The 23,460-nt window shown below is 40.2% G+C and overlaps 3 protein-coding genes, 1 long non-coding RNA gene and 1 pseudogene across 8 annotated transcripts in view; 4 read left to right on the top strand and 1 right to left on the bottom strand.

The window, feature by feature from the left end:
- Positions 1-23,460, bottom strand: part of LOC121549722 (voltage-dependent calcium channel subunit alpha-2/delta-1) — a 208,016-nt gene that overhangs the window by 64,954 nt on the left and 119,602 nt on the right. The gene's annotated exons all lie outside the window — the stretch shown is intronic.
- Positions 626-6,766, top strand: LOC121549736 (E3 ubiquitin-protein ligase TRIM39-like). 2 transcript variants are annotated; one of them, XM_045213318.1, is made up of 3 exons: positions 626-743; positions 2,297-3,538; positions 6,115-6,766. In XM_045213318.1, exons 2-3 carry the CDS (start codon positions 2,299-2,301, stop codon positions 6,519-6,521), a joined length of 1,647 nt encoding a protein of 548 aa, XP_045069253.1. In that variant the 5' UTR covers positions 626-743; positions 2,297-2,298; the 3' UTR covers positions 6,522-6,766. The 2 variants fall into 2 exon arrangements, with proteins under 2 accessions (XP_045069253.1, XP_041717527.1); XM_041861593.2 differs by lacking the exon at positions 6,115-6,766 and having other exon boundaries at positions 2,297-4,891.
- LOC121549757 lies at positions 8,883-10,289 on the top strand. The gene is made up of 2 exons (XR_005996863.1): positions 8,883-8,966; positions 9,153-10,289. It is a non-coding gene; the product is annotated as an uncharacterized LOC121549757 (long non-coding RNA).
- On the top strand, positions 12,262-21,223 carry LOC123483375 (erythroid membrane-associated protein-like). 3 transcript variants are annotated; one of them, XM_045213319.1, is made up of 2 exons: positions 12,262-12,350; positions 18,410-21,223. In XM_045213319.1, the coding sequence occupies exon 2, from the start codon at positions 19,187-19,189 to the stop codon at positions 19,808-19,810; it is 624 nt and encodes a 207-aa protein (XP_045069254.1). In that variant the 5' UTR covers positions 12,262-12,350; positions 18,410-19,186; the 3' UTR covers positions 19,811-21,223. The 3 variants fall into 3 exon arrangements, with proteins under 3 accessions (XP_045069254.1, XP_045069256.1, XP_045069255.1); XM_045213321.1 differs by having other exon boundaries at positions 12,268-12,350; positions 18,923-21,223; XM_045213320.1 differs by lacking the exon at positions 12,262-12,350 and having other exon boundaries at positions 18,314-18,632; positions 18,923-21,223.
- LOC121549749 lies at positions 15,260-16,900 on the top strand (annotated as a pseudogene).

Genomic DNA, 23,460 nt, shown 5'->3' with positions numbered 1-23,460 from the left:
CCTGTAGCCCATCCCAGCCTTGTGCAGGTCTATAATTTTATCCCTGATGTCCTTACACAGCTCTCTGGTCTTGGCCATTGTGGAGAGGTTGGAGTCTGTTTGATTGAGTGTGTGGACAGGTGTCTTTTATACAGGTAACGAGTTCAAACAGGTGCAGTTAATACAGGTAATGAGTGGAGAACAGGAGGGCTTCTTCAAGAAAAACTAACAGGTCTGTGAGAGCCGTAATTCTTACTGGTTGGTAGGTGATCAAATACTTATGTCATGCAATAAAATGCAAATTAATTACTTAAAAATCATACAATGTGATTTTCTGGATTTTTGTTTTAGATTCCGTCTCTCACAGTTGAAGTGTACCTATGTTAAAAATGACAGACCTCTACATGCTTTGTAAGTAGGAAAACCTGCAAAATCGGCAGTGTATCAAAAACTTGTTCTCCCCACTGTATATATATATATATATATATATATATATATATATGCTATAAATTCATACTCTACAGACAATGGAGAACTGGCATCTGAAAGAGCTTAGCCATGTAAGGGGTTAACTGCTCCATGAAGAACAGTGGAGGGGGAGGAGCATTGCAATGTCACTTGGCTGAAATGAAACTAAAAGTATACAGTGTATTGTGTACAGTACCAAACTCTCTCCAGCTTTTCAGAAACATCTACTAACTACCTTTACACCGAGTCTACATTCTCACAGAAAGGACAGAGATATTATCCACAAACACACGCAAGTGAGTAGAGCGATTAACATGGATAGTTAAATTGTAGGTAAGCTTTAGTGTGTTTACTAACTCCTTTCATTTTTCATGTTTACTGTGTGCAAATCCTTTTTCTTTTTCAACAGTATGATTTAACTCTTTATCCTTTGGTTATAGGACTATTTTCTATGTTATATGGTAACACATTGTATCAAGATTGGCTAGTATCTGCCCATAATGCAATGTTGGAAACTCTAAAGCTAAAACTATAACTGTTGACTGATTCTACACTTTAAAAAAAACGGGTGCTAAGTAGAACCATACAGGGTTCTTCGGTTTGCCCCCATAGATTAACCCCCTGTATATGGTTCTACCTAGAACCCTCTATGAATGGTTCTACCAAAAACCATTTTATCAGCTAAAAGTTCTTGCTAGAACCGTCCATGAAGGCTTCTACCCTTTATCTTTGGAGGGTTATTACTAGAACCCTCTATGAACAAGTAGAACCCATCAGCCTCATTACCCTTTAAAATGTAGTTATTTATGACAATACATAACATATACAATAAGGCCTTTCTTTGCGGGTCTAGCTATACCCTAACACAATGGTGTTAGGAATCTCCAGGTTTACAGGCCACATCAGGCCTGCAAGTCACATTATGCTGGCTTGCAAAGTGATGTGTAATTCATATTGGAATCCAGCCAGAGTTAGGATATCCAACAAGTGGAATTGTTAATCACCCGCAACCTGTATTCAGAATGACTGCCAGTGTAGAGAAGATTGAATAATGAAACTACCTCGATCATCTAAACTGGAACAACGATCTCAGTAATGGGTGCAATAAATCCAGTTACTAACAGACTGGAAAAGTTGAGCAAACAGTATGTTATTTATCTTTGTGTAGCATAAAATTCATCAACCAATCAACGTACATGCAAAAACAAATACATTATTACAGTAAAACAAACTATTCTGAAAATGTCAATGCAATAGAACATTGTCACACCTGCTCCCGCTCCCCCTCCCTGGCGCTCGAGGGCACCAGGCTGCCCATGTTACCGCATCAACGCTTATTGGACTCACCTGGACTCCTTCACTTTGTTGACTGCCCCTTTTATATCTGTCTGTTCCCCAGTTTGATCACCGTGTCTGCATTGATGTTGTGTTTCGTTTCCCCTGTCCAGACGCTGTCCGTGTTTTGTTCCATGTATTTTATTTATTAAGTTATCACCCTGTACTTGCTTCCTGTCTCCCAGAGTCTGTCAGACAGATATCGTTACAAGCATGCTGTGAAATATTACAGTATATATGGTTCTATGTTGAACCCTTCTTGCCTTCCAAAGAATCCTTCTTGCCTTCCAAAGAATCATCAAAAAACCCTTTCTTCCAAAACCAGTTCTTAGGATGTTACACATTCTAGATAGAACCCTTTGACTTACAAAGAACCAATTTATTCCAAAAAGGGTTCTTCTGATCAAAATGGTTCTTGGTAGAACCCTATCCCTCCGCAAATTACGTTTTTGGAACACATTTTTCTAAGAGTGTACATAAAGAAATTACAGTTTCACTTTTTCTCTCTGTCTAGATATGGCGTCCTCCAGCAGTGTCCTTTCTGATGAGTGGTTCCTGTGCTCTATCTGTATGGATGTGTTCACTGAGCCAGTCTCTATTCAATGTGGACACAACTTCTGCATGACCTGTATCAGGAAGTACTGGGATAGCAATGACCTGTGCCAGTGCCCCATGTGTAAAAATACATTTGATAAGAGACCAGATCTCCTTGTTAATGCTTTCATTTCTGAGATGGCTGCTCAGTTCAGGAAGTCAGTTAAAAGGAAAGCTCCCAGCAGCCCAGACCAATGCCCTGCCAAACCTGGAGAAGTGTCCTGTGAAATCTGCACTGAGATGAAGCTCAAGGCCCTGAAGTCCTGCCTGGTGTGTCTGACCTCTTACTGTGAGACTCACCTGGAGCCTCATCAGAGAGTCGCAGCCTTAAGGAGACACAAGCTGATCGACCCTGTTCAGAACCTGGAAGACAGGATATGCAAGACACACGAGAGACTCCTGGAGTTGTTCTGTAGGACTGACCAGATGTGTGTTTGTGTCTTGTGCATAAAAACAGACCACAAGACTCATAATATGGTGCCTCTAGAGGAAGAGTTTGGAGAGAGGAAGGGTAAATTAGAAAAAACAGAGGCAAAAGTGCAGCAGAAGATCCAGGAGCGACTGGACAAGGTTCAGGAGATAAAACACTCAGTAGAGGTCAGCAAGAGAGATGCAGAGCGAGAGATAGCAGACAGCGTTAAGGTATTCACTGCTCTGGTGCGCTCCATTGAAAAGAACCAGGCTGATCTCATTGAGGTGATTGAGAAAAAGCAGAAAGCAGCAGAGATGCAGGCTGAAGGACTCATTAAAGAGCTGGAGCAGGAAATAACTGAGTTAAATAGGAGAAGCACTGAGCTGGAGCAGCTCTCACACACTGAGGACCACCTCCATCTAGTCCAGAGCTTTCCTACTCTGTGCACACCTCCACCTACCAAGGACTGGTCTGAGATCATTGTTCACAGCGATCTGTGTGTGATGACTTTGAGGAGAGTGGTTTGTCAGCTGGAGGAGACACTGAATAAAGAGATTGAGAAGCTGCCTGAAATCAAACTGAAGAGGATGCAGCAGTATGCAGTGGATGTTACTCTGGACCCTAATACAGCACAACGTGAACTCATCCTGTCTGAGGATGGGAAACAAGTAAGACATGGAGACACACAACAGAATCTCCCTGATAACCCAAAGAGGTTTGATCCTGTCCTTATAGTCTTGGGAAAGGAGGGTTTCTCCTCAGGGAGATTTTACTATGAGGTGACTGTTACAGGGAAGACTGGATGGAGTTTAGGAGTAGCCAGAGAGTCCATAAACAGGAAGAGGAATATCACACTGTGCCCTGATAGTGGATGCTGGGCTGTGGTCCTGACGGATAGGAGTAAGTACGCAGCTTGTGCCCCCATCTTTACCCCCCTCTACCTGAGAGAGAAGCCCCAGAAGGTGGGGGTATTTGTGGATTATGAGGAGGGGCAGGTCTCCTTTTATGATGTGGAGGCCAGGTCTCATATCTACTCTTTCACTGGCTGCACCTTCACTGAGAAACTCTATCCATGCTTCAACCCCGCCGTTAATCATGGTGGTAAAAACTCTGCCCCTCTGATAATCTATTCTTTCAATCACACAGACTGAGTTTGAACCTGAAAGTAACTGACCTGTAAAATTAGTACCTAAACTAGAGTTCTCATTTATGAAATAATATTACACTGTAGTGTATTACTGATATGGTTGTTGTTTGTTATAATCAGAAGTCCATCTGTCAGTCTGTTAGACATGATGAATACAGAATGCATCAGCAATGTAACACAGGATCCCTGTATTACCAAATCTCTCAGGCTCATAACAAGTTACCTCAATCATTCAAACTGGAACAACAATCTCAGTAACAGGTGCAATAAATCCAATTACAAATAGATTGGATTAGTTTAGATATTATCTTTGTATAGCATACAATAAATCAACCAATCAATGCACATGCAAAAACACGGATATTACAGTAAAACAAACAATTCTGAAAATCTCCCTGCAATAGAGCATGCTGGGAAATATTATATACGGTTCTATGTAGAACCCTTCTTGCCTTCCAAATAATCATTTTCGCCTTCCAAAGAGTCATCAAAGAACCCTTTCTTTCAAAAAGGATTCTTCTGATCAAAACGGATCTTGGTAGAACCCTATCCCTCCGCAAACAACACTTTTGGAATCCTTTTTTCTAAGAGTGTAGATATTATGCACACGTTATATCTCTGTTGATCCTCATTAGCTGTAATGAACATTGAGTAACATTCCGTTTTTTTTAAACCAGTTGAAAAGTGATCAAATTGGTATTCAGTCTAGTACAGTTCCAGAGCTTTAGAATACTGATGGATATTTATAACATCAGTTTGGAATATTAGACTTATGCCACTGTGGTGTCTGGTTGATATAATATGGACATGTAAATTATGTGGTGGTTGATGTAGCCTTATTCTATGCAATATGATTGAATTGGATGTCATTTTGTTTGGGGGAGGGAGGGGGCGAATCTATGTGATATTGGGGTGTGTGTAATGGTCTGTTTCTGACTCATCATAACTGTATCTAATTCTCAAATATATATTTTTACAAAAAAATAAATGTACATGTTATTGCACATTGTCTGTCTGCCTGTCTGATCTGATAATAACATGAATAACACTTATTGTGAAAATAAAGGTAAAAAATTAGTGATTGAATGACGAAAGATATCAGGAGAAATATGACAGTGGACAGTCCCCTCGACTGAAATAATGTATTATTGACTTAAATCTAAATAAAAATATCCATGCTATGAAATGTATAATCTACAGACAATGGAAAACTGGCATCTGAGAGAGTTCAGCCATGTAAGGAGTTAACTGTTCCAGGGAGAGGGGAGGACCATTTCAATGTCACTTTGCTGAAATGAAACTTAAGTATACAGTGTATTATGAGCGGACCAAACTCTCTCCAGCTCTTCAGGAATATCTATTAAATACACTGAGTCTACTATCTCACAGAAAAGACAGAGATATTACCCAGAAACACATGCAGGTGAGTAGATAGATTAACATGGCCAGATAAATTGAAGATAAAGCTTAACCATGCTTGATGTGTGAAAATCTTTTTTCTTTTCCAACAGTATATTAAAACTCTTTATTCTCTGGTTATGGAACTATTTTCTATTTTATATGGTAACAACTTGTGTCTAGATTGGCTAGTATCCGCCCATAACGCAATGTAGGAAACTCTAAAGCTAAAACTACAATTTACTTGACTGATTCTAGATTATACGTTTTTTACAGTTTGACTTTTTTTCTCTGTCTATATATGGCGTCCTCCAGCAGTCCTGTATGAAGAAAAGTTCCTGTGCTCTATCTGTCCGGATGTGTTCACTGAGGAAGGCTTAAGGTATCATTAAAGAGCTGGAGAAGGAAATCACTGAGCTAAAGAGAAGAAGCATTGACCTTGAGCAGCTCTCACACACTGAGGACCACCTAAACCTCATCCAGAGCTTCCCATCCTCGGCAACCCTCCACTCACCAAGGACAGTGATCTGTGTGTGGAGACTGTGAGGAGAGCTGTGTCTCAGCTAGAAGAGACAGTCATGAGTGAGATGAAGAGGTTGTGTGATGCTGAGCTGAAGAGGATTCAGCAGTATGCAGTGGATGTTACTTTGGACCCTGATACCGCAAGCCCCTGGCTCATACTGTCTAAGAATGGGAAAGAAGTGAGAACTGGAGACAAAAACAGGATCTCCTGATAACCCAAAGAGGTTTGATTCTGCCGTTAATGTCTTGGGAAAAAAAGGCTTCTCCTCAGGGAGATTCTACTATGAGGTGACTGTTACAGGGAAGACTGAGTGGAATTTAGGAGTGGCCAGAGAGTCTGTCAACAGAAAGGGGACTGTCACATTGAGCCCTGATAATGGACGCTGGGCAGTGATCCTGAGGGATGGGAGTAAGTACATAGCTTGTGCCCCGACCCGTGTCCACCTCTACCTGAGAGAGAAGCCCAGGAAGGTTGGGGTGTTTGTGGATTATGAGGAGGGGCAGGTCTCCTTTTATGATGTGGAGGCCAGGTCTCATATCTACTCTTTCACTGGCTACACCTTCACTGAGAAACTCTATCCATACTTCAGCCCTTTGCTCAATTATGGTGGTAAAAACTCTACTCCTCTAATCATCTCTCCTGTCAATCACACAGACAGAGTTTGAACCTGAAATTAACTGACCTGTAAAATAAGTACCTCAATTAGAGAATATTTCACTGTATTTTATTAACTGATGTTGTTTGTTATCAGTAGCCGATCTGTTTTTAAGTTTCCCAGTAAGAAAACCAAAAATGTTGCTCAAATTGAAGGGGGAACTAACAGAGTCACTGACAACTAAAACGAACCAGTGCAGTTTTGGGAGGGGTTCTAAATTACATTCATGGGGGTGTCCACTGAAAGTTGACTAGCAGCAACAACTGGGACCTAAAAGCCACCCACCATGAACGAACACTAAAAAGCAAACAAAAGAAAAACCCACACCAAACAAAGACAGGAAGCAAACCAAAATGGAGGAGCAAAATGAAAACAGGTAAGATCAGATAAAGGATTGTTCTTTTAGAACTCAAACAGGGCGAGCCAACGAAAGGTGTTAACCCTCCACATCTCTCAAGACAAAATGGAGCACTGGGCCGGCCACTCTTAAATATCACCTGGGCCAGCACAGGTGAAACACCTTCCCACTAACGAGATGGCAAACCAGCACAGGTGTAACACTAACGAGGTGACACCAATTGGTGCGCCCCACGTGCTAACGTCCAACCTCTAAATATAAATGGAAAAACCAAAGCCTGTAACATTGTCAGTCTGTTAGACATGATGAGTGCATAATGCACCAGCAATATAACATAGTCTACCTGTATTACCAAATCTCTCAGGCTCACAACAAGGTATGACTTCATATTTGGGAGAGAGAATTCAGAGGATGTTCTGATTATTGTCCCCCACGATGAAATCGGGGAGGGGACTTTGAATCTGTCTCCGTTCGTTAGCACGTTTGTATGTTTGTCACACGTGATATTTCAGACTGGAATGGCCCGTTTTTGAAATAAGCTTGGTTGTATGTCTTGCTATTGAGATCCGGCATTTCCAAAATTACACAGATTGGCCAGATGGAGGCACTATAACAAGCAATTAAAAATGCAAATTTTGAAAGGTCACGTCCCTCACCCAGTTTGTCCAAAAGTCATGAAATTCGGTACATCGGTCCCTCTCCTCAGAGATCCATAAGGTCTGCAATGATGGATATTCCGCCATTTAGAATTTTGTGGAAAACACTTAAAACGCTACTCCCCTGGCACTGAATGACCGATCTGCAAGAAACTTTATATGTGGTATGTATGGACAAATGTCTCTCAACGCCATATATTCCAGACTAGTACCTAAAACAACATGGCCATATTGGCCAGTAAACTTTCATGTTGTCTGACACAAATCAGTCACATATATTTGTATTGTAACAGATTTGGTACACATGTTGAAATCACTGTCAAGACTCATCATATGCAAGAACATTCATATCGACCACAAGGTGGCACTAAAACTGGCACATTTTGTTACTATCAGCATAGTCTAGTTTGAATTTACTGGGGGTTGGGGGTTACTTCATTCGTGGGGAAGGAAATGTTTACTGTTGCATTGTTTTTATCAGATAATATCAGCACTATATATTTGTTTTACCTAGCTGTAAGTAAGCATTTCACTGTAATGCACCTGTTGTATTCGGCGCATGTGACCAATAAAATTTTATTTTATTTTTATTTTATTTTTATATGCACTGTATTTCTCTGTTGATCCTCAATAGCTGTAATGGACACTGAGTAACATTCAGGATGTCTAGATAATTACATTCAGTTGAATAGTGATAAAATTGGTATTCAGTCTAGTACAGTCCCAGACCTTTATAATAGTGATGGATATTTATGACATCAGTTTGGAATAGTAGACGTATGCCACTGTGATGTCTGCTATAATATGGAAATATACATAATGAGGTGATTGATGTAGCCTTATTCTATGAAAAATGATTTAATTGAATGTCATTTTGTTTGAGAATCCATGTGATATTGGGGTGTTGGTAATGGTCTGTTTGTGTGGTTTTGCTGACTCATCATCACTTTCAAAGATACATTTTCACAAAAAAATTAAGTCACATGTTATTGTACTTTGTCTGTCTGTCTGTCTGAACTTATAATAACTTGAATGACATTCATTGTGAAAATAGAGTTAAAGAATTAGTGAGTGAATGAGTGATTGAAAGACGAGAAAATATGACACTGGACAGACAGTCACCTCAACTTAAATAATATATTCTTGACATAAATCTAAATAAGTATATCCATGCTATAAATCCATACTCTACAGACAATGGTAAGCTTGCATCAGAGAGTTTAGCCAAGTAAGGGGTTAACTTTTCCAGAAAAATAAATGCATAGCAGTATTGGGTGGGGAGGAGCATGTAAATGTCACTTTGCTGAAGTGAAACTAAAGTACACAATATATTGTCTTGGAGACCAAACTCTCTTCAGAAACATCTATTAAATAGCTATTCACCATGTCTCATATCTCACAGAAAGGACAGAGATATTAAATTAACAACAAACACATCCAGGTGAGTAGAGAAACGAAAAAGGATAGTTAAGTTCAAGATAAGATTCAGTGTTATATGGTAGCAACTTCTATCAAGATTGGCTAGTATCTGCCCATAATGCAAAGTTGGAAACTCTAAATCTAAAACTACAGAGAGCTGACTTATTCTAGATTATTTTTTACAGTTTGACTTTTTTTCTCCGTCTAGACATGGCGTCCTCCAGCAGTCCCCTGTCTGAAGAGCAGTTCCTGTGCTCCATCTGTCTGGATGTGTTCACTGAGCTGGTCTCTATTCAATGTGGACACAACTTCTGCATGCCCTGTATCAGGAAGTACTGGGATAGCAATGATCTGTGTCAGTGCCCCACGTGTAAAAATACATTTGATAAGAGGAACAATGAAACCCTTTACTTGAGAGAAGCCCCAGAAGTTGGGGGTGATTGTTGATTATGAGGAGGGTCAGGTCTCTTTTTGTGATGTGGAGGCCAGGTCTCATATCTACTATTTTACTGGCTACATATTCACTGAGAAAATATTTCCATACTTGAGCCCTAGCCTTAATTATGGTGGTAAAAAGTCTGCCTCTCTGATAATCTCTCCTGTCAATCACACAAACTGAGTTTGAACCTGAAAGTAACTGACCTGTAAAATTAGTACCTCAATTAGAGTAATCTTTTATACACCAGGGAGAATATTTCACTGTAGTTTATTAACTGTTGTTTAGTATTATCAGTAGCCTATCTATTTTTAAGTTCCCCACCAAAAATGTCACTCAAACAGAAGGGGGAATTAACAGAGTCACTGACTCCAAACGAAACAGGTGGGGTTTTAGGAGGGGTTCTAAAAGACATTCATGAGGGTGTCAACTGAAAGTTGACTCGTAACTACTGGGACCTAAAAGACACCCACAATGAGTGCCCACTAACAGGCTATCCACACCAAACAAAGACAGGAAGCAAACCAAAATGGTGGAACAAAACATAAACAAGTAAGATCAGATAAAGGTTTGTTCTTTCAGAAATTAAATAGGGATTAAATGTTTACTGTTGCATTGTTTTTATCAGATAATATCAGCACTATATATTTGTTTTATCTAGATAGTATATGCACTGTATATCTCTGTTGATCCTCAAAAGCTGTAATGGACACTGAGTAACATTCAGGATGTCTAGATAATTAAATTCAGTTGAATAGTGATAAAAGTGGTATTCAGTCTTGTAACAGAAATATATGTGATATTGGTGTGTGTGTAATGGTCTGTTTCTGTGGTTTTGTTGACTCATCATCACTATATATACTTATCAAAAGATTTTCACTAACAAATAAAGTCACAAGACACCTTGTGTATCGGCCTGTCTGAACTTTCAATAACATGAATGACATTCATTTTGAAAATCGTTAAAGAATATGAGTGATTGAAAGATGAAAGAAATATGAAAATATGACAGTGGACAGTGACACAGACAACGATTTAAATAATGATTCTGATTCTTGAATTAAATCCAAATATAAATTATGTATGTATGTATTTATATACAGTGGGGGAAAAAAGTATTTAGTCAGCCACCAATTGTGCAAGTTCTCCCACTTAAAAAGATGAGAGAGTCCTGTAATTTTCATCATAGGTACACGTCAACTATGACAGACAAAATGAGAAAAAAAAATCCAGAAAATCACATTGTAGGATTTTTAATGAATTTATTTGCAAATTATGGTGGAAAATAAGTATTTGGTCAATAACAAAAGTTTCACAATACTTTGTTATATACCCTTTGTTGGCAATGACACAGGTCAAATGTTTTCTGTAAGTCTTCACAAGGTTTTCACACACTGTTGCTGGTATTTTGGCCTATTCCTCCATGCAGATCTCCTCTAGAGCAGTGATGTTTTGGGGCTGTCGCTGGGCAACACGGACTTTCAACTCCCTCCAAAGATTTTCTATGGGGTTGAGATCTGAAGACTGGCTAGGCCACTCCAGGACCTTGAAATGCTTCTTACGAAGCCACTCCTTCGTTGCCCGGGCGGTGTGTTTGGGATCATTGTCATGCTGAAAGACCCAGCCACGTTTCATCTTCAATGCCCTTGCTGATGGAAGGAGGTTTTCACTCAAAATCTCACGATACATGGCCCCATTCATTCTTTCCTTCACAGAGATCAGTCGTCCTGGTCCCTTTGCAGAAAAACACCCCCAAAGCATGATGTTTCCACCCCCATGCTTCACAGTAGGTATGGTGTTCTTTGGATGCAACTCAGCATTCTTTGTCCTCCAAACACGACGAGTTGAGTTTTTACTAAAAAAGTTCTATTTTGGTTTCATCTGACCATATGACATTCTCCCAATCCTCTTCTGGATCATCCAAATGCACTCTAGCAAACTTCAGACAGGCCTGGACATGTACTGGCTTAAGCAGGGGGACACGTCTGGCAATGCAGGATTTGAGTCCCTGGCAGCGTAGTGTGTTACTGATGGTAGGCTTTGTTACTTTGGTCCCAGCTCTCTGCAGGTCATTCACTAGGTCCCCCCGTGTGGTTCTGGGATTTTTGCTCACCGTTCTTGTGATCATTTTGACCCCACGGGGTGAGATCTTGCGTGGAGCCCCAGATCGAGGGAGATTATCAGTGGTCTTGTATGTCTTCCATTTCCTAATAATTGCTCCCACAGTTGATTTCTTCAAACCAAGCTGCTTACCTATTGCAGATTCAGTCTTCCCAGCCTGGTGCAGGTCTACAATTTTGTTTCTGGTGTCCTTTGACAGCTCTTTGGTCTTGGCCATAGTGGAGTTTGGAGTGTGACTGTTTGAGGTTGTGGACAGGTGTCTTTTACACTGATAACAAGTTCAAACAGGTGCCATTAATACAGGTAACAAGTGGAGGACAGAGGAGCCTCTTAAAGAAGAAGTTACAGGTCTGTGAGAGCCAGAAATCTTGCTTGTTTGTAGGTGACCAAATACTTATTTTCCACCATAATTTGCAAATAAATTCATTAAAAATCCTACAATGTGATTTTCTGGATTTTTTTCCTCAATTCGTCTGTCATAGTTGACGTGTACTTATGATGAAAATTACAGGCCTCTCATCTTTTTAAGTGGGAGAACTTGCACATTTGGTGGCTGACTAAATACTTTTTTCCCCCACTGTATATATATGCTATAAATTCATACTCTACAGACAATGGAGAACTGGCATCAGAGAGTTCAGCCATGTAAGGGGTTAACTGCTCCATGAAGAACAGTGGATGGGGAGGATAATTGCAATGTCACTTTGCTGAAATGAAACTAAAAGTATACAGTGTATTGTGCACGGTACCAAACTATCTCCAGCTCTTTAGAAATATCTATTAACTACCTTTACACAGAGTCTACTTTCTCACAGAAAGGACAGAGATATTATCCACCAACACAAGCAGGTGAGTAGAGAGATTAACATGCAGTTAAATTGTAGGTAAGCTTTAGTGTGTTTACTAACTACTTTACTTTTTCGTGTTTACTGTGTGCAAATCTTTTTTAAATTTTTTTCAACCATATGTTTAAACTCTTCATCCTTTGGATATAGGACTATTTTCTATGTAATATGGTAACACCCTGTATCAAGATTGGCTAGTATCTGCCCATAATGCAATGTTGGAAACTCTAAAGCTAAAACTACAACAGAGTTGACTGATTCTACACTCTTAGAAAAAAAGTAGAACCATGTTCTTCGGTTTGTCCTCATAGGGAAACCCCCTGTATATGGTTAAACCTAGAACTCGTTTATGAAGAGTTCTACCAATAACCCTTTTATCTTTGGAGGGTTATTACTAGAACCCTCTATGAACAAGTAGAACCCACCAGCCTAATTAGCCTTTAGAATGTAGTTATTTATAACAATACATAACATATATAATAAGGCCTTTCTTTGAGAACCTAGTTACAGTTGCTTGCGAAAGTATTCACCCCCTTGGCATTTTTCCTATTTTGTTGTCTTACAACCTAGAATTAAACTAGATTTTTGGGGGGTTTGTATCATCTGATTTCCACAACATGCCTACAACTTTGAAGATGCAAAATATTTGTATTGTGAAATAAGAAAAAAAAAAAATTAAAACTTGAGCGTGCATAACTATTAATACCCACCCACAAAGTCAATACTTTGTAGAGCCACCTTTTGCAGCAATTACAGCTGCAAGTCTTTTGGGGTATGTCTCTGTAAGCTTGGCACATCTAGCCACTGGGATTTTTGCAAATTTTTCAAGGCAAAACTGCTCCAGCTCCTTCAAGTTGGATGGGTTTCGCTGGTGTACAGCAATCTTTAAGTCATACCACAGATTCTCAATTGGATTGAGGTCTGGGCTTTGACTAGGCCATTCCAAGACATTTAAATGTTTCCCCTTAAACCACTCGAGTGTTGCTTTAGAAGTATGCTTAGGGTCATTGTCCTGCTGGAAGGAATTTCCCTGTATTTAGCGCCATCCATCATTCCTTCAATTCTAACCAGTTTCCCAGTCCCTGCTGATGAAAAACATCCCCACAGCATGATGCTGCCACCACCATGCTTCACTGTGGGGATGGTGTTCTCAGGGTGATGAGAGGTGTTGGGTTTGTGCCAGACATAGCGTTTTCCTTGATGGCCAAAAAGTTCAATTTTAGTCTCATCTGACCAGAGTACCTTCTTCCATATGTTTGGGGAGTCTCCAACATGCCTATGGCGATGACCAAATGTGTTTGCTTATTTTTTTCTATAAGCAATGGCTTTTTTCTGGCCACTCTTCCGTAAAGCCCAGCTCTGTGGAGTGTACGGCTTAAAGTGGTCCTATGGACAGATACTCCAATCTCCGCTGTGGAGCTTTACGGCACCTTCAGGGTTATCTTTGGTCTCTGTTGCCTCTCTGATGAATGCCCTCCTTCCCTGGTCCGTGAGTTTTGGTGGGGGGCCCTCTCTTGGCAGGTTTGTTGTGGTGCCATATTCTTTCCATTTTTTAATAATGGATTTAATTGTTGTCCGTGGGATGTTCAAAATTTCTGATATTTTTTTATAAGCCAACCCTGATCTGTACTTCTCCACAACTTTGTCCCTGACCTGTTTGAGAGCTCCTTGGTCTTCATGGTGTGGTCCTCTGTAGCTCAGCTGGTAGAGCACGGCGCTTGTAACGCCAAGGTAGTGGGTTCGATCCCCGGGACCACCCATACACAAAAATGTATGCACGCATGACTGTAAGTCGCTTTGGATAAAAGCGTCTGCTAAATGGCATATTATTATTATATTATTATTATGGTGCTACTTGCTTGGTGGTGCCCCTTGCTTAGTGGTGTTGCAGACTCTGAGGCCTTTCAGAACAGGTGTATATATACTGAGATCATGTGACAGATCATGTGACACTTAGATTGCACACAGGTGGACTTTATTTAACTAATTATGTGACTTCTGAAGGTAAATGGTTGCACCAGATCTTTTTTAGGGGCTTCATAGCAAAGGGGGAGAATACATATTCACACACCACTTTCCCATTATTTAACATGTTATTTTTTTCATTTCACTTCACCAATTTTGACTATTTTGTGTATGTCCATTTCATGAAATAAAAATCAAATTAAATAACAGGTTGTAATGCAACAAAATAGGAAAAACACCAAGCGGGATGAATACTTTTGCAAGGCACTGTATACCCTAACACAGTGGTGTTAGGAAGCTCCTGGTTTACAGGCCACATCAGGCCTGTCATTCATATTATGCTGGCTTGCAATGTAATGTGTAATTCATATTGGAATCCAGCCATAGTTAGGATATCCAGCAAGTGGAATTGTTAATCATCCGCAACCTGCGTCTGCTAAATTACTAAAATGTAAAATGTAAATGTAAATGTATTCAGAATGACTGCCAGGGTAGGGAGGCTTGAATACTGAGACTACCTCAATCATCTAACCTGGAACAACAATCTCAGTAACGGGTGCATAAATCCAGTTAATAACAGACAGGATTAGTTTAGAAAACAGTATGTTATTTATCTTTGTGAACCATAAAATTAATCAACCAATCAAAGTACATGCAATAGAGAAGTCTGTGAAATATTACAGTACATATGGTTCTATGTCGAACCCTTGCCTTCCAAAGAACCCTTCTCACCTTCCAAAGAACCCTTCTTGCCCTCCAAATAATCATAAAAAAAAACCTTTCTTCCCAAACCAGTTCTTAGGATGTTACACATTCTAGATAGCACCCTTTGACTTACAAATAACAGTTTTCTTCCAAAAAGCATTCATCTGATCAAAACGGTTCTTGGTAGAACCCTATCCCTCCGCAAATGACCTTCTTGGAACACATTTTTATAAGAGTGTAGATATGGCGTCCTCCAGCATTGTCCTTTTTGATGAGTGGTTCCTGTGCTCTATCTATATGGATGTGTTCACTGAGCCAGTCTCTATTCAATGTGGACACAACTTCTGCATGACCTGTATCAGGAAGTACTGGGATAGCAATGACCTGTGCCAGTGCCCCATGTGTAAAAATACATTTGATAAGAGACCAGATCTCTTTGTTAATGCTTTCATTTCTGAGATGGCTGCTCAGTTCAGGAAGTCAGATAAAAGGAAAGCTCCCAGCAGCCCAGACCAATGCCCTGCCAAACCTGGAGAAGTGTCCTGTGAAATCTGCACTGAGATGAAGCTCAAGGCCCTGAAGTCCTGCCTGGTGTGTCTGACCTCTTACTGTGAGACTCACCTGGAGACTCATCAGAGAGTCGCAGCCTTAAGGAGACACAAGCTGATCGACCCTGTTCAGAACCTGGAAGACAGGATATGCAAGACACACGAGAGACTCCTGGAGTTGTTCTGTAGGACTGACCAGATGTGTGTTTGTGTCTTGTGCATAAAAACAGACCACAAGACTCATAATATGGTGCCTCTAGAGGAAGAGTTTGGAGAGAGGAAGGGTAAATTAGAAAAAACAGAGGCAAAAGTGCAGCAGAAGATCCAGGAGCGACTGGAGAAGGTTCAGGAGATAAAACAATCAGTAGAGCTCAGCAAGAGAGATGCAGAGAGAGAGATAGCGGACAGCGTTAAGGTATTCACTGCTCTGGTGCGCTCCATTGAAAAGAACCAGGCTGATCTCATTGAGGTTATTGAGAAGAAGCAGAAAGAAGCAGAAATGCAGGCTGAAGGACTCATTAAAGAGCTGGAGCAGGAAATCACTGAGCTAAAGAGGAGAAGCACTGAACTGGTGCAGATCTCACACACTGAGGACCACCTCCATCTAGTCCAGAGCTTCCCATCCCTGTGCACCCCTCCACCCACCAAGGACTGGTCTGAGATCAGTGTTCACAGCGATCTGTGTGTGATGACTTTGAGGAGAGTGGTGTGTCAGCTGGAGGAGACACTGAATAAAGAGATTGAGAAGCTGCCTGAAATTAAACTGAAGAGGATGCAGCAGTATGCAGTGGATGTTACTCTGGACCCTAATACAGCACAACGTGAACTCATCCTGTCTGAGGATGGGAAACAAGTAAGACATGGAGACACACAACAGAATCTCCCTGATAACCCAAAGAGGTTTGATCCTGTCCTTATAGTCTTGGGAAAGGAGGGTTTCTCCTCAGGGAGATTTTACTATGAGGTGACTGTTACAGGGAAGACTGGATGGAGTTTAGGAGTAGCCAGAGAGTCCATAAACAGGAAGAGGAATATCACACTGTGCCCTGATAGTGGATGCTGGGCTGTGGTCCTGACGGATAGGAGTAAGTACGCAGCTTGTGCCCCCATCTTTACCCCCCTCTACCTGAGAGAGAAGCCCCAGAAGGTGGGGGTATTTGTGGATTATGAGGAGGGGCAGGTCTCCTTTTAAGATGTGGATGCCAGGTCTCATATCTACTCTTTCACTGGCTGCACCTTCACTGAGAAACTCTATCCATGCTTCAACCCCGCCGTTTATCATTTTGGTAAAAACTCTGCCCCTCTGATAATCTCTTCTGTCAATCACACAGACTGAGTTTGAACCTGAAAGTAACTGACATGTACAATTTGTACCTAAATTAGAGTTTTCTTTTATGAAAAAATATTTCACTGTAGTGTATTACTGATATGGTTGTTGTTTGTTATAATCAGAAGTCCATCTGTCAGTCTGTTAGACATGATGAGTACAGAATGCAGCAGCAATGTAACACAGGATCTCTGTATTACCAAATCTCAGACTCATAACAAGTTACCGCAAGACTACCTCAATCATTTAAACTGGAACAACGATCTCAGTAACAGGTGCAATAAATCAAATTACAAACAGATTGGATTAGTTTAGATGTTATCTTTGTATAGCATACAATTAATCAACCTGTCACGATCGTCGTAGTAATGAGTAGACCAAGGCGCAGCGTGAGAAACAAACATGACTTTAATTAGTTAAAGTTTCTAAACAAAACACGACTCGTGAAGTCCATAGTGACACTGACCGAACACGGAACAAAAACCCACAAACCCAAAGTGAAACACAGACAGTTAAATATGGCTCCCAATCAGAGACAACCAGCAAACAGCTGACACTCGTTGCCTCTGATTGGGAGTCACTCAGTCAAACATAGAAACAGAACACATAGAATGAACACACCCTGGCTCAACATAATGAGTCCCAGAGCCAGGGTGTGACACAACCAATCAATACACATGCAAAAACACAGATATTACAGTAAAACAAACAATTCTGAAAATCTCCCTGCAATAGAGCATGCTGGGAAATATTATATATGGTTCTATGTAGAACCCTTCTTGCCTTCCAAAGAGTCATCAAAGAACCCTTTCTTCCAAAAAGGATTCTTCTGATCAAAACGGATCTTGGTAGAACCCTATCCCTCCGCAAACAACCCTTTTGGAATCCTTTTTTCTATGAGTGTAGATATTATGCACACGTTATATCTCTGTTGATCCTCATTAGCTGTAATGAACATTGAGTAACATTCCGTTTTTTTTAAACCAGTTGAAAAGTGATCAAATTGGTATTCAGTCTAGTACAGTTCCAGAGCTTTAGAATACTGATGGATATTTATAACATCAGTTTGGAATAGTAGACTTATGCCACTGTGGTGTCTGGTTGATATAATATGGACATGTAAATTATGTGGTGGTTAATGTAGCCTTATTCTATGCAATATGATTGAATTGGATGTCATTTTGTTTGGGGGAGGGAGGGGGCGAATCTATGTGATATTGGGGTGTGTGTAATGGTCTGTTTCTGACTCATCATAACTGTATCTAATTCTCAAATATATATTTTTACAAAAAAATTAATGTACATGTTATTGCACATTGTCTGTCTGCCTGTCTGATCTGATAATAACATGAATAACACTTATTGTGAAAATAAAGGTAAAGAATTAGTGAGTGAATGCCGAAAGAGATCAAGAGAAATATGACAGTGGAAACTCACACAGGCACCTTGACTTAAATAATGTATTATTGACTTAAATCTAAATAAAAATATCCATGCTATGAAATGTATAATCTACAGACAATGGAAAACTGGCATCTGAGAGAGTTCAGCCATGTAAGGAGTTAACTGTTCCAGGGAGAGGGGAGGACCATTTCAATGTCACTTTGCTGAAATGAAACTTAAGTATACAGTGTATTATGAGCGGACCAAACTCTCTCCAGCTCTTCAGGAATATCTATTAAATACACTGAGTCTACTATCTCACAGAAAAGACAGAGATATTACCCAGAAACACATGCAGGTGAGTAGATAGATTAACATGGCCAGATAAATTGAAGATAAAGCTTAACCATGCTTGATGTGTGAAAATCTTTTTTCTTTTCCAACAGTATATTAAAACTCTTTATTCTCTGGTTATGGAACTATTTTCTATTTTATATGGTAACAACTTGTGTCTAGATTGGCTAGTATCCGCCCATAACGCAATGTAGGAAACTCTAAAGCTAAAACTACAATTTACTTGACTGATTCTAGATTATACGTTTTTTACAGTTTGACTTTTTTTCTCTGTCTATATATGGCGTCCTCCAGCAGTCCTGTATGAAGAAAAGTTCCTGTGCTCTATCTGTCCGGATGTGTTCACTGAGGAAGGCTTAAGGTATCATTAAAGAGCTGGAGAAGGAAATCACTGAGCTAAAGAGAAGAAGCATTGACCTTGAGCAGCTCTCACACACTGAGGACCACCTAAACCTCCTCCAGAGCTTCCCATCCCTGTGCAACCCTCCACTCACCAAGGACAGTGATCTGTGTGTGGAGACTGTGAGGAGAGCTGTGTCTTGGCTAGAAGAGACAGTCATGAGTGAGATGAAGAGGTTGTGTGATGCTGAGCTGAAGAGGATTCAGCAGTATGCAGTGGATGTTACTTTGGACCCTGATACCGCAAGCCCCTGGCTCATACTGTCTAAGAATGGGAAAGAAGTGAGAACTGGAGACAAAAAACAGGATCTCCCTGATAACCCAAAGAGGTTTGATTCTGCCGTTAATGTCTTGGGAAAAAAAGGCTTCTCCTCAGGGAGATTCTACTATGAGGTGACTGTTACAGGGAAGACTGAGTGGAATTTAGGAGTGGCCAGAGAGTCTGTCAACAGAAAGGGGACTGTCACATTGAGCCCTGATAATGGACGCTGGGCAGTGATCCTGAGGGATGGGAGTAAGTACATAGCTTGTGCCCCGACCCGTGTCCACCTCTACCTGAGAGAGAAGCCCCAGAAGGTGGGGGTGTTTGTGGATTATGAGGAGGGGCAGGTTTCCTTTTATGATGTGGAGGCCAGGTCTCATATCTACTCTTTCACTGGCTACACCTTCACTGAGAAACTCTATCCATACTTCAGCCCTTTGCTCAATTATGGTGGTAAAAACTCTACTCCTCTAATCATCTCTCCTGTCAATCACACAGAGTTTGAACCTGAAATTAACTGACCTGTAAAATAAGTACCTCAATTAGAGAATATTTCACTGTATTTTATTAACTGATGTTGTTTGTTATCAGTAGCCGATCTGTTTTTAAGTTTCCCAGTAAGAAAACCAAAAATGTTGCTCAAACAGAAGGGGAAACTAACAAAGACAGGAAGCAAAAGAAAATGGTGGAGCAAAACAGGTAAGATCAGATAAAGGATTGTACTTTTAGAACTCAAATGGGGAGCGCCAACGAAAGGTGTTAACCCTCTACATCTCTCAAGACAAATGGAGCACAGGGCCGGCCACTCTTAAATATCACCTGGGCCAGCACAGGTGAAACACCTTCCCACTAACGAGATGGCAAACCAGCACAGGTGTAATACATATTGACTAACGAGGTGACACCAATCAGTGCACCACACGTGCTAACGTCTAACCTCTAAATATAAATGGAAAACCAAAGCCTGTAACATTGTCAGTCTGTTAGACATGAGTAGTGCAGAATGCAGCAGCAATGTAACATAGTCTACCTGTATTACCAAATCTCTCAGGCTCACAACAACGTATGACTTCATATCTGGGAGAGAGAATTCAGAGGATGTTCTGATTATTGTCCCCCACAATGAAATCGGGGAGGGGACTTTGGATCTGTCTCCGTCCGTTAGCACGTTCATACGTTTGTCACGCGCGATATTTCAGACTGGAATGGCCCATTTTTTATTAAACTTGGTTGTATGATGCGTCTTGCTATAGAGATCCGGCATTTTCAAAATGACACAGATTGACCAGATGGAGGCACTATAACAAGCAATTAAAAATTAACATTTTGAATGGTCACGCACCTCACCCAGAATGTCCAAAAGTCATGAAATTCGGTACATCAGTCCCTCTCCTCACAAGGAACAAATTTGCCTTAGGGATCCATAAGGTCCGCAATGATGGATATTCCACCATAAAAATACTTAAAACGCTACTCCTCTGGCACTGAATGACCGATCTATAAAGAAACGTGATATGAGGCATGTATGGACAAAGGTCTCTCAATGCCATATATTCCAGACTGGTACCTAAAACAACATGGCCGTATTGGCCAGTAAACGTTCATGTTGTCTGACACATAAATCAGTCACATCTTTACTGTTGCATTGTTTTTATCAGATAATATCAGCACTATATATTTGTTTTACCTAGATAGTATATGCACTGTTAATCTCTGTTGATCCTCAAAAGCTGTAATGGACACTGAGTAACATTCAGGATGTCTAGATAATTAAATCCAGTTGAATAATGATAAAAGTGTTATTCAGTCATGTACAGAAATATATGTGATATTGGGGTGTGTGTAATGGTCTGTTTCTGTGGTTTTTTCTGACTCATCACTATATTTACTTATCAAAAGATTTTCACTAACAAATAAAGTCACAAGATATGGCACATTGTGTCTGCCTGTCTGAACCATTCAATAACATGAATGACACTCATTTTGAAGATCATTAAAGAATGTGAGTGAATGAGAGGAAACATGACAGTGGACAGTCACACAGACAACAATTTAAATAATGATTCTGATTCTTGAATTAAATCCAAATATACAGTATATATATATATCTATATATATATATGCTATAAATTCATACTCTACAGACAATGGAGAACTGGCATCAGAGAGTTCAGCCATGGAAGGGGTTAACTGCTCCATGAAGAACAGTGGATGGGGAGGATAATTGCAATGTCACTTTGCTGAAATGAAACTAAAAGTATACAGTGTATTGTGCACGGTACCAAACTCTCTCCAGCTCTTTAGAAATATCTATTAACTACCTTTACACAGAGTCTACTTTCTCACAGAAAGGACAGAGATATTATCCACCAACACAAGCAGGTGAGTAGAGAGATTAACATGGACAGTTAAATTGTAGGTAAGCTTTAGTGTGTTTACTAACTACTTTACTTTTTCGTGTTTACTGTGTGCAACTCTTTTTTTTTATTTTTTCAACGGTATGTTTAAACTCTTCATCCTTTGGTTGTAGGACTATTTTCTATGTAATATGGTAACACCCTGTATTAAGATTGGCTAGTATCTGCCCATAATACAATGTTGGAAACTCTAAAGCTAAAACTACAACAGAGTTGACTGATTCTACACTCAAAAAAGATGCTAAGTAGAACCATACAGGGTTCTTCGGTTTGTCCTCATAGGGAAACCCCCTGTATATTGTTCAACCTAGAACCCTCTATGAAGGGTTCTACCAAGAACCATTTTATCAGCTAAAGGTTCTTCCTAGAACCGTCTATGAAGGGTTCTACCGAGAACCCTTTTATCTTTGGAGGGTTATTACTAGAACCCTCTTTGAACGAGTAGAACCCACCAGCCTAATTACACATTAAAATGTAGTTATTTATGACAATACATAACATATATAATAAGGCCTTTCTTTGAGAACCTAGTTATACTCCTGGTTTACAGGCCACATCAGGCATGCAAGTCATATTATGCTGGCTTGAAAAGTAATGTGTAATTCATATTGGAATCCAGCCATAGTTAGGATATCCAACAAGTGGAATTGTTAATCACCCACAACCTGTATACAGAATGATGGATTGAATACTGAGACTACCTCAATCATCTAACCTGGAACAACAATCTCAGTAACGGGTGCAATAAATCCAGTTAATAACAGACAGGATTAGTTTAGAAAACAGTATGTTATTTATCTTTGTGAGCATAAAATTAATCAACCAAGTACATGCAAAAACACATACATTAGAGTAAAACAAACAATTCTGAAAATCTCCCTGCAATAGAGCAAGCTGTGAAATATTACAGTATATATGGTTCTATGTTGAACCCTTCTTATCTTCCAAAGAAGCATCAAAAAACCCTTTCTTCCCAAACCAGTTCTTATGATGTTACACATTCTAGATAGCACCCTTTAACTTACAAATAACAGTTTTCTTCCTAAAAGCATTCATCTGATCAAAACGGTTCTTGGTAGAACCCTATCCCTCCGCAAATGACCTTCTTGGAACCCATTTTTATAAGAGTGTAGATAAAAAAATTACAGTTGCACTTTTTCTCTCTGTCTAGATATGGCGTCCTCCAGCAGTGTCCTTTCTGATGAGTGGTTCCTGTGCTCTATCTGTATGGATGTGTTCACTGAGCCAGTCTCTATTCAATGTGGACACAACTTCTGCATGACCTGTATCAGGAAGTACTGGGATAGCAATGACCTGAGCCAGTGCCCATGTGTAAAAATACATTTGATAAGAGACCAGATCTCTTTGTTAATGCTTTCATTTCTGAGATGGCTGCTCAGTTCAGGAAGTCAGTTAAAAGGAAAGCTCCCAGCAGCCCAGACCAATGCCCTGCCAAACCTGGAGAAGTGTCATGTGAAATCTGCACTGAGATTAAGCTCAAGGCCCTGAAGTCTTGCCTGGTGTGTCTGTGAGACTCACCTGGAGCCTCAGAGAGTTGCAGCCTTAAGGAGACACAAGCTGATCGACCCTGTTGAGAACCTGGAAGACAGGATATGCAAGACGCACGAGAGACTCCTGGAGTTGTTCTGTAGGACTGACCAGATGTGTGTTTGTGTCTTGTGCATAAAAACAGACCACAAGACTCACGATATGGTCCCTCTAGAGGAAGAGTTTGGAGAGAGGAAGGGTAAATT

Source organism: Coregonus clupeaformis, unplaced genomic scaffold (genome assembly GCF_020615455.1).
Source record: "Coregonus clupeaformis isolate EN_2021a unplaced genomic scaffold, ASM2061545v1 scaf0097, whole genome shotgun sequence".
Taxonomy (NCBI): Eukaryota; Metazoa; Chordata; class Actinopteri; order Salmoniformes; family Salmonidae; genus Coregonus; species Coregonus clupeaformis.
This window is presented reverse-complemented; position numbering and strand designations above follow the sequence as displayed.

Excerpts from the sequence above, each read along its gene's own strand:
- LOC121549736 (XM_045213318.1), top strand. The coding sequence starts at position 2,299 with ATGGCGTCCTCCAGCAGTGTCCTTTCTGATGAGTGGTTCCTGTGCTCT. Across the intron at positions 3,539-6,114 it reads TATAGTCTTGGGAAAGGAGG|GCTTCTCCTCAGGGAGATTC; the intron begins GTTTCTCCTCAG and ends TGGGAAAAAAAG.
- LOC123483375 (XM_045213319.1), top strand. The coding sequence starts at position 19,187 with ATGAGTGAGATGAAGAGGTTGTGTGATGCTGAGCTGAAGAGGATTCAG.